At 43.5% G+C, this 11,736-nt stretch overlaps 1 protein-coding gene across 1 annotated transcript in view; it reads right to left on the minus strand.

The window, feature by feature from the left end:
* Nucleotides 1-11,736, minus strand: part of LOC140911113 (lipoxygenase homology domain-containing protein 1-like) — a 101,786-nt gene that overhangs the window by 65,973 nt on the left and 24,077 nt on the right. The window contains exons 3-4 of the mRNA XM_073343459.1: nucleotides 9,714-9,837; nucleotides 1,644-1,852 (exon numbers count right to left, since the gene is read on the minus strand). Coding sequence (XP_073199560.1) covers nucleotides 1,644-1,852; nucleotides 9,714-9,837 — 333 coding nt within the window. The remainder of the gene's footprint in view (nucleotides 1-1,643; nucleotides 1,853-9,713; nucleotides 9,838-11,736) is intronic.

Here is an 11,736-nt window from a genome sequence, read left to right on the forward strand (position 1 = left end):
ACCACTGTTCAACTTCAGAACAAGTGACAATGCACTTAACATTGGCCTCCAATCTATAGTGTGTGGTATCTCTTGCTTAAATAGAAAGTACGGTGCCATGGCCCGGTTTGTTCGCAAGAACTGTGTTGAGTAACAGCCTCATTATCACTCACTGGTGTTGTCCTTGGTCAGTGGAGACTCAGAGTTCAGAGGTGCTTTCACATGAGTTCACCTCCTAGGTGGGGGGCAAGAAGGCACCTTGCTCATTCCTCCAGCTGCTCACTGTTCGCTCTGGCCGCTGTTGTTCGTTGTGCCACCGTTCACTCCATCACTTTGTTGCCAATGGCCCTGCGCCGTCATCTTCTGCTGCCATCTGCCACTGTGACCTCTGCGAGTTGGTCTCTTGAGGTTCCACCCAGCTCTCAGTGATTTTAGCTGAGTTCTCAGTGGGGGAACCTCACTGTTAGTGCAGACTGGGCTGTCTCTTCCACAGAAACTCTGTCCCACAGCAGGTCTAAGCATTTAGTCCTGATTATCAGTGATTTCAGCTGTAGTGGTCACTTAACAAAACAAAGACTATCTATGGAGCCTAATCAGCTCTGTCTTTAAACAGTGGAGAGGGGCAGGTCTAATAGTACTTGTGACTCAGGCAGACCATCAAGCAAAACACCTGTCCCCACCCTCTCTCGTGATGCCCTCAATCAGCACAGGCTAAAGTACAGTGCTACTGCCCTTTACTCATACAATAAGAATAACAACATTTCTTTACCCCTCGCATTCAAATGATTTGTAACCCAACCCCAGCCAAAATCTATCACTTGGGCAACATAGCTCTGTTTGCTGGATACCTAGGTAGATTAGGTGTGAATGTAAATACAGTCTGGTCCTGAAGCCTTTCCCTCCAGCCCCCAGCTCATCACTAGCTGTCAGGGAGAGCTCATTTAGACTTTGCTTACAAATCATAATTTGAAATGATTAGGTTGGCCAACATCACGGAAATGAATGCACTGACATTGTCATAAACAGCTGTACAAGGAAGCTAGTCTACGTTCATACTTTTCAAATCTATTATACTTTTTCAGATACACGTATTTTATCATACACTGCATATGATTTTAAAGTGTGTATCAATGTTTCGATTTCAATTCACATTTCCAAACAATCACTACATTGGCAACACTGCATGTAACTAGTTCACAAAACTGGGGTGGGTGTTGGGGAAATTCAGGAGAGGGGGTAAACACCCCCATGGGGGGGGGTGTAGGGAAATCCCTGGGCCTATTTTTACTGCACCTGTGGATAAATTATAACTGCACCAGATAAAAAAACAAATTTACTTTGAAGATGTTCAAACAACCGTCTTATGGAAGAGCAACTGTCATTTTATTAGAGATGGGACAAAACTGGGACATCAATATCAAAGGCATTTAAATTTTGCAGATTTTGAACCTGCCCTCTGAAGTCTTGGTTCTAAGTCTGATCCAAAACCAGAAGGGACTTATTTGCTGACTCTGGTTTGGGTGTAGTTGAAATCTTGTGAGAGAACAACTTGAGAGAACCCCATTTTCTATTCTGGATCCAAACACCTCCTCTTTTGGCCTTTTCTAACTATACTGAAGATAGGTGAAACATGCTCCAATGACCATTCTTTGTTCACACAGTACCTCCAATTTTTTGATCTCCCCAACATCTAATCCCATAACAGAGAACTTCTCCACGGAGCCATCAGCAAACTGTTTCTTTTCTTTCAGGAGATCCAGCCACATTCTGCCTGTCTGCACTTTCTGAGGACCCGTAATGATGATGTAAACTCGGCTCTCGGTGCTTGAATCATATTCTGTGCCAGTAGTGATGATGAGGTGATATGGAATCACTGCAAAGGACAAAGTTCCATTAATCAGAAAACGTGTACAGAGACGCAAGGGTACCAACATCTCAAGTGCCAATAGTCTAATCCTAAAAGGTGCGGAGTGCCTCCTGAGAGGTGTTGAGTAATCTCAATCTGTGAGATGCACATCACCTTGCAGGATTGGGCTATGAATGTGTGCTGGGAAATTTTCCCATATACACACACACAGGGCCAAATTCTGCCTTCACTTACCTCCCACGCAACCCATTCAGTTCCATAAGGTTACACAGGGTGCATTTCAGTGCAGAATTTTCCTGTGTAGACTAAGGGCCTGGTTTTGATTTACATTAAGGGACCTTAGTGTCAACAAGACTCAGGCCCTACATCATAAATAGGCCAGCAGACCAAAGAGTTCACACACTCATAGGATAACAAAGGCACAAAAAACTCTGTTAGCGCCAAGCCAAACAGAATCATTGACTGAACATCCCCAGTACCACTGTAGTTCCTCCTTGTTCTTTATTCAAGGATCACTTTGATACATGGGGCACTTTCAGGGCTCCAGTGTCCCTTTACATAGTCAAGGAAAACTATGAATGTTCTCATATTAAAGGTTAGACACTGAATAATATTTATACATTATATAATATATATTTGGGGAAAAAACCCTTCAGACCATAGCTTCGGAGCTTCCCTAGGTAGTTTTATAGTGGTTTTGAAACATTTCAGCTCAGCTGTTAGTAAGGAAGAGCTGTTTCTCCAGTGACAGGCTGCTTTTCAAGTGGTTTCCAAGAGCCCATTTGGGTACGTCTGTTCGGCGATGAAGAGAAAGATGATGAATACACCTATGACTTCTCAGAACATTTCACGCCAAGCTGTACAACATGTTCACAACAAAATATGTTCAAAACTCTGTGAAATGTACCTCAGCACAAACTCCAAACTTGGCCGAGGTTAATCAACAGATTGTTTTTTTGGGGGAGAGGGGAGGGAGGTGGCATTATCTGACTAAAATATGATGATATAGATCATTGTTGCAACCACTGTTATATTTTTGCAACAAATCTTGTACAAAATGTGGCATGTAAGATGTCTATGAAAAGGTTATGATTTTCTGGTTATGATTATGCTATCTGTATGCATGTATCATTTTTGTATTTGAAGTTATAAGTATTGGCTCAATACCTGGATTTCAAATGTTTGCCCCTGGGGTAATGCCCACAAGTAGGTAGCCAGCACATCTTGGAGGGACTATTCAAATTGAGTGGCCCATCAAAAGAACATTTAACTGACAATGGACCATGGGAGATGCCCATCTACACTTAATGGAATTTCCTGCTGTGAGTAAGCAAAATGCATGGACATATAGCTTGCCTATGTGACTCCAGACTCCATCTTGTTGCTGTAATTTTCCACAGTGAGAACAATGGGATTCCCTCCACATGGCAAAAGCTATAAAAGGCCCTGGAAATAGCTCCATTTTGCCTCTGTCTTGCTCAAACCTCTGGACTATGGACTTATACTAATGGAAGCATTCTAACCAAGGGACTGAGGTCCTTCCAATGATTTGGAAGCAACCAGAGACTTAACAAGCCAGCAGTTTATTCCATCACTGCTACAAGCTTGAACCAAGAACTTTGCAATTGGCGTATGTATTTGATTCCTTTAACCAGTTTTAACTCTCGCCTTTCTTTCTTTCATTTTATGATTAAACCTTTCGATTTTAGATACTAAAGGATTGGCATCAGTGTGATTTTTGGGTAATATCTAAGTCATATATTGACCTGGGTGTGTGGCCAGTCCTTTGGGATCAGAAGAACCTTTTATTTGATGAGACTGGTTGTAAAGAACCACTCATCTTTAAATCCAGTGATTTTGGTGGTGACATAAGAACTGAAATGCCCAAGGAAACTGCTTTTATGACTTCTTGGTAGCCAGTGCAGTGAAACAGAAGTTTATTTTTGTTGCTGGTTTGGTATATTTCATGGAATAACCACCACCAGTTTTAGGTTGTGTTTCCCCTGTTTCTCAGCAGTTTGTCCTGAAGTTGGCATCCTCAGTTGTGACCCACTGAGACCCAGTTACAGGGAGCAAGGCTCACAAATCTTTTGAGTAACACTTAGCCGAGGTTCAAGTGATTCTGGACTGATTTAAGGTTTCCATATTTTCATTAATGACTTGGATAATCGAGTAGAGAGTAGGTTTATAAAATTTGCAGGTGATACCAAGATGGGAGGGATTAAGCACTTTGGAGGACAGGATTAGAATTCAAAATGACCTTGACAAATTGGAGAATTCGTCTGAAGTCAACAAGATTACATTCAATAAAGACTAGTGCAATGTACTTCATTTAGGCAGGAAAAATCAAATACACAACTACGAAATGGGGAATAACTGACTAGGTGGCTGTACTGCTGAAAAGGATCTGGGGGTTACAGTGGATTACATATTGAATATGAGTCAACAATGCGGAAAAAAGGCTAATATCATTCCGAGGTGTATTAACAGGAGTGCTGTATGTAAGACACAGGAGGTAATAGTCCCACTCTATTCGGCACTTGTGAGGCCTCAGCTGGAGTATTGTGTCCAGTTCTGGGTGCCACGCCTCAGGAAATTGTGGACAAATTGGAGAGAGTCCCATGGAGAGCAACAAAAATGATAAAAGATTTAGAAATCCTGACCTATAAGGAAAGTTTTAAAAAAATTAGGCATGTTTTGTCTTGAAAAAAGAAGACTGAGAGGGGACCTGAGAACAGTCTTCAAATCTACTAAGGCCTGCTATGCAGAGGACCGTGATCCATTGCTGTCCATGTCCACTGAAGGTAGGACAAGAAGCAATGTGCTTAATCTGTAGCAAGGGAGATTTAGGTTAGATATTAGAAAAAACTTTCTAACCATAAAGGGTAGTTAAGCTCTGGAACAGGCTTCCAAGGAAAGCTGTGGAATCCCCATCACTGAGGTTTTTAAAAACAGGTTGGACAAACCCTTCTCAAGGATGGTCTAGGTTTCTTGGCCCTGCTACAATACAAGGGGCGGGACTGGATGACTTTTGGAGGTCCCTTCCAGCACTACATTTCTATGATTCTAGCACAGTGGTGTTGATCAAGTTTTTGCTTTTGGTTTGAACTTGAAACTTACACCAGGGCATGACTTCATGCAAATTAAATCTGCTCTTTCCTCTGTGAGCTGAAACCAATGAGTTTCATACAACCCCAATTTCAGGCTTCTGAAATTGACTGTAACAGCACAGAAGTGAATTAAACATTAGGCAAGAATTATTCTACACTATACAGTACCAATTATGCTTAATTGTGCACATCAGTGTAATGAGCGTGCAATGAATTCACTGTAGTACAATTGTTTAAGCAATGCAATGATGGCACCTCTTCATTGAAAAGATCACAATGTGGGTTACATACATTTGACACACACCACAAGACATGTCAAGCTGTAGCCTCCCACCTTAATTAAAGAGTATTCTGAATTCCTTTTGGAGAGTGCTTCCACTGGAAGACCATTTCATTCTGTCATCCTGTGGTAGGTTAAAATGGCTTTCTTCATACAATTACTGCTAATACTATATAGAACTTAAATAGCATGCTCCATTCAAAGAACTCAAAGCACTTTACAAGCATTAAATCTGACAGCACACGTGAGCTAGGAAAGTATTATCACCCCCCATTTTACATACGGATAAGCTGAGAGTTGTTAAGGCCCAGATTTTTAAAGGTACTTAAGCATTGCTGTGCTCAGCGTTGCAACGCCAAACTGATATAAGAGCCTAGGTTTCCTTTTTTACAAGTGATTTAGGCTCCCAGAAGCCTAAATCGCATTGACTGTTCATGGGATTTTGTCTCTTAAGTGCCTATATCCTTTTTGAAAATGAGATTTAAGCTCCTAAATCAGTTAGGTGTTGTAACACTGAGCACAGCACATGCTTAAAAACCTTTAAGAATCTGGGCCTCAGTGACCTGCCCAAGGGTATCCAATGAGTTAAGCAGAGGCATTCTGGCTTGCAATCCTGTGCCCTGACCACTACAAAATAACGTCTTTGTTTGTTCCTCTGGGGCATGGGACAACCTCTCTCGTTTATTGGGGACGTGGTACTTCTCCAGGTATTGAAAGTACTGGAGGCCTAAAAGTTGCTATACCTGCAAAAGAACACGGAAACCATTACAGTTCCATTAGCGATGGTGCCGAATGGAAGACATTGAGATTTTACACGTGATTTGGGAAGTTCCATGGAATGCCCAGATGATGGATGCAAGGCAGTTATTCATTCCTCCGCTGAGGAAGCAGTATCAGAAGGAAGGTGCGAATTACAGAATGACCTCACTTATTTCTCATTGCAGCACTGTCACAGGAAGGCTGGCTCTTTAAGGCCAGGCTCAGCCTTGCCTATGACCCTCCCAGCTGAACTTCCTGGGACTTGGCTAGAGAGCTGAGGCACGGAAGACATGGCAAGAGGCAGACAGCCAGTTGGAGGCACTGGAGACGAGGATCCTTGCAGCACTGCACCCGGATACAAGGGCGTGCTACAGGTGGTGAGTACACCTCCTTCACGAGCACAACACTGGATCTGCTCATCCTGGAATGAGTGCAGAACAAGAGGAAGATCTGAGTGGCACCAAGACAAGTAGGTTACAGGGTGGGTTGGGCAACATAAACTCAGATTCATAACCTAAGCCTGAAAATGGAAAAAGCAAGAGAGGAGAACCAGTAACACTAGCCGTGGTTTTTTGGCTGTTAAATGCTGCATGTTTGTACAGATGCCACGGTGACCAGGTGCTTTATAAACACAGAGCAAAATACTGTCAGGGCCCATGCATACTGAGATCATGAAGGTGCATAAATGGCCCCCCAATATACCCCATTTTAAAAGCAGCTGGTTTACAATTATGCTCCATAATCAATGCTTTCACTTTCTTAAAAAATTAAGTCTCTAGGCTTTGTCATTGGGAAGAGAGCCTTTAAAGACAGAGAGGCAGATACGCTGGAGGGTAGGGATAGGATACAGAGGGCCCTAGACAAATTGGAGGATTGGGCCAAAAGAAATCTGATGAGGTTCAACAAGGACAAGTGCAGAGTCCTGCACTTAGGATGGAAGAATCCCATGCACCGCTACAGGCTGGGGACCGACTGGCTAAGCAGTGGTTCTGCAGAAAAGGACCTAGGGGTTACAGTGGATGAGAAGCTGGATATGAGTCAGCGGTGTGCCCTTGTTGCCAAGAAGGCTAAAGGCATACTGGCCTGCATTAGTAGGAGCATTGTCAGCAGATTGAGGGAAGTGATTATTCCCCCCTATTCAGCACTGGTGAGGCCACACCTGGAGAATTGCATCCAGTTTTGGGCCCTCCGCTACAGAAAGGATGTGGACAAATTGGAGAGAGTCCAGCAGAGGACAACGGAAATGATTAAGGGGCTGGGGAACATGATTTATTAGGAGAGGCTGAGAGAACTGGGCTTATTTAGTCTGCAGAAGAGTAAGGGGATTTGATAGCAGCCTTCAACTACCTGAAGGGGGGTTCCAAAGAGGATGGAGCTCGGCTGTTCTCAGTGGTGACAGAAGACAGAACAAGAAGCAATGGTCTCAAGTTGCAGTGGGGGAGGTCTAGGTTGGATATTAGGAAACACTATTTCACTAGAAGGGTGGTGAAGCACTGGAATGCGTTACCTAGGGAGGTGGTGGAATCTCCTTCCTTAGAGGTTTTTAACGCCCGGCTTGACAAAGCCTTGGCTGGGATGATTTAGTTGGTGTTGGTCCTGCTTTGAGCAGGGGATTGGACTAGATGACCTCCTGAGGTCTCTCCAACCCTAATATTCTATGATTCTATGAAATCACCAGCCTGCCAGCTTCTGCAATGCAGCTACGCATTGCAGGAGCAAAATCTGTAGCACACTGAAAATCTGGGGGCAGATTAAAATAAATGAATTGAAAATCAAATTAACTAAACACTGCCATTCATACTGTACTGACTGTGCCGTGCAGGGAGGGGTCTTGAATGGGATAAGAGTAGCGGGTGGCAAACAGTGCCACAGAATTTCAGGGCCCACAGAGTTTAATTTAGATCTAATGTGCCACATAGGACATGAGGCCTCAGAAGGGAGAGAGCGAGAGCTGGGAAGAGCATCTGATACAAGCAGCAAGTAAAAGTCTTCACTGGAAATCGATCCTCTAACCCATACAGAAGAGGCTGTTACTTGGTGATAACACATCTTACATACATATAGCCCCTTTCATGGCAAAGGATCTCAAAGAGCTTTGCATACTTGAATGCACAAACTATATATGCCTTGTACAACTTCTTCCACCAATACTGTCCCTCCCAGAAAGTTGCCTTTCCTCTCCCCCTCTCAAATCCTTGGTGTCCGGAAGGTGAGGGTGGAGGAGGGAACTGGTGCATGATTCTGTGTGTCTGGGAGGTGGCTGTCTTCCCAAAAAGCCCTGTCCATCTAAGGGGCTACCTGCCTGTCTCAAATCCTGTGAGTCTAGACGATTGGCTGCTCCCCCTTGATTGGCTACAAGTCTAGTGGAGGTGTTGCCCTTCTCACAACCATCTAGACATGCCTGCTATTATACCCCAGGAGGGCCAGTGACTGCCTGGGTTTTCCTTCATTCTTGTATTATCCTAGCACTCAGGGGTATTGAGGCCACTGGTCCCTGCGCCAGTAGGTGCTAAGTGGAATATGTGAGGTTCCCCGTGCCCTGGTCACCCATCCAAGATCAGGGCATTATACTTAGATATCAAGGTGACATTGGCTGGAAGGAGGCTCCATGTGCCTGGGATGAAATCTTCTTCTGAGTTTTGCACAAAGCCAATCACACAATTAGTGCTTAACAAATGATAACAAACAATATACGCAGGGATCACTTTGCCCACAACCAAATGCACACATAGAATCATAGAATCATAGAATATCAGGGTTGGAAGGGACCTCAGGAGGTCATCTAGTCCAACCCCCTGCTCAAAAGCAGGACCCATCCCCAATTAAATCATCCCAGCCAGGGCTTTGTCAAGCCTGACCTTAAAAAAACTTCTAAGGAAGGAGATTCCACCACCTCCCTAGGCAACGCATGAAACACAGCAGCTGTTTAGCAGCTGACAGTAATATTACACTGCAGATTAGGAAAGGGGAAGTGAGAACCCTTTTCCAAATTAAAATGCAGGGGGGATTTTAAGGAGTCAGAATGCAGTTGCGTGAGCTGGAATTTGTCCAGGATATCAGTGTTAACACCCCAACTCTTACAAGAGAGTCATGGGATTTTTAATGCCCACCAAGAGTCTCGTGCAAAAGACAGCACTTTCAGCAACACCATGAGAAAGTATTGAGTCAACACAGACTTGACGAAAAGAGCACCCCCTACGAACCAGTCACACTGCTTCCTAAGGAGCTCTGGGTTTGTGTTAGAAGTCCCCCGTGCAGGTTTCACCTCAGGGTGGTTGTGGAGAGGGTGTTCTTGGAGAATCTATCTAGTTATGTGCTCATGTCACACAAAACACGTTGCTTGTAGAATTTGTTTTCACAGGAGATGAAGGACTCAATCCCCGGGCTCTAGCGCTATATAACCTAGATTTAGGCGGGAGGGAAAGAAGAAGTCTGGAAGTATAGGAAGTGCCTTTTACTGTGCAGGATTATTCAGTTGCTATGGTGAAGACCACTATAGAAATAGCAATACACAAACAGATCCAAGCACCGATCCAGCCTGATTCTGCTGAGTTTATGAGATCCCATAGGATCACAGCCCCAGGGGGTACAGCTGCAGGATGACCAGAACAATTTACCTTTCTGCCCCACTTTGGTCTTCACCACTATAAACACATGGCCCAAAGAACTCAAATCAAGAACACACACGTGCATCCAGACACACACACAGTTCTCTTACATGAGCCTTCCTGGGCAGACCCGTTCAAGCTGAGTTTCTTCTTATTCTTCACATTTGCATTTCTATCTTGGCTCTTCAGGCTGAGAGATGAGCCACCCAGGCTGTTCCGTTCACCATCATAGCTCTAATTAGAACACACACATGTGAAGGTAACCAGGTTCAGTGCTCACTGCACTGCCAGCTGTTCCTATATGCCTCAAACAACATAACATGAAATCCCTCTATCTCTCCATGTAGTTTTTGCTGAGTACAGCTCTCATGAGCATGACTCTTCATCATTTATTACAGCTCATCCATTTACTTTACTGTAATGACCTTACCTCCACCATTTCCATGAGTGCTACTGTCATAACCATACATTCCTCCTTACCTGTAAGGGGTTAAGAAGCTCAAATAACCTGGTTGGCACCTGACCAAAAGGACCAATGGGGAAAGAAAATACTTTCAAATCTTGGCGGGGGGTTGGGGCGGGGAGGCTTTGTTTTGTGTGCTCTCTCGGGAAGCAGAGAAGCATCAGGTCAGAAAACTCCTTCTCCTATAAACCATCCTAAAAGTCTCTCATATTACAAAAATTGTAAGTAAAAGCCAGGCAAGGTGTGTCTTTTGTTCTGCTAGTGAATTTTTCCTTTGTTGGAGGGAGGTTTATTCCTGTTTTTTGTAACGTTGAAACGAAGCCTAGAAGGAAGTTCTGCTGTGTTTTTGAATCGTTTGTTACCCTGTAAAATTATTTTCCATCCTGATTTTACAGAGGTGATTTTTACCTTTTTTTTTTAAATAAAATCCTTCTTTTTAGAACCTGACTGATTTCTCTATTGTCCTAAGACCCAGGGGTTTGGGTCTATGATCACTTTGTAACCAATTGGTTAGGATATTATTCTCAAGCCTCCCCAGGAAAGGGGGTATAAGGGCTTGGGAGGATATTTTGGGGGAATAGGAATTCCAAGTGGTCCTTTCCCTGATTCTTTGTTAAATCACTTGGTGGTGGCAGCATACCCTCCAAGGGCAAAGAATTTGTGCCTTGGGGAAGTTTTAACCTAGGCTGGTAGAAATAAGCATAGGGGGTCTTTCATGCGGGTCCCCACATCTGTACCCTAGAGTTCAGAGTGGGGAGGGAACCCTGACAGCTACAATGAAGGCCACTGGCATGCGCTTAATGTACATAACAAAGATGTGTTGTGACTTGGCTAGACAGCATGTGAGAGCAATGACCACAGGCAAGGTAGACAGGTAGAGTAGCTGCAGATTTGCTGAACAAGACATACACTGTAGCTGTTGGACTAGTTGATCCACACTACACAAAAGTCAAAGGTCAAACAAAAGCTACAAAGCTGAATAATCCTAAATGTCAAAGCTATTATATTTTTAGAACAGTTATTGAAGATGGGTTTTGTGTCATAGCCCAGTTAACATGAGAATACTTCCCCACAACCATTTCATTTTTTTATCTAATTGATTTTGAAAAGGAATTAATATGAGCAATTTGGTGGGTGTGACCACAAGAACTCAGAGGACTCTTTGCTGGGAACTGTAATTATATTAGATGCAAGGCACCAGGATCATCCCTGCTTACCTCTCTGGGACTATACCTGGGATGAGTTTGGATAATTTTAGTAGTAACTTTCAATTAAAATGTAACTATGTTTTGTAAAGCAAACCCCTTAAACACAACAGACGTTAATCAGCTGCAGTGCTGTGCCTTCCTGTGTAAAGGCAAGAAGCACCTATTAACTTAATCCTGTTTGCTAATTTTAATTAATACATGTACTTTGAATTCTAATTAGCTGTATTAGACTGATTAAACAATACATACGGAGCCTTTCCAGGCGCTGGTAAGAGGACATTTTACTGCATATTTTTAGTGCTGATGAAAGGTGCTGCCCTATTCGATGATTAGGATTGATGGGTGGAGAGGCAGGGGCCGTGAAACCTGGAATTTTGGCTTGATAACTCCAGAGAGAGAAATCTATTACTTATCCGCTGGGTAGGGACAGCGCAGGCAGCAACACTGCAGAATTCTCTACCC

Source organism: Lepidochelys kempii, chromosome 5 (genome assembly GCF_965140265.1).
Source record: "Lepidochelys kempii isolate rLepKem1 chromosome 5, rLepKem1.hap2, whole genome shotgun sequence".
Lineage (NCBI taxonomy): Eukaryota > Metazoa > Chordata > Testudines > Cheloniidae > Lepidochelys > Lepidochelys kempii.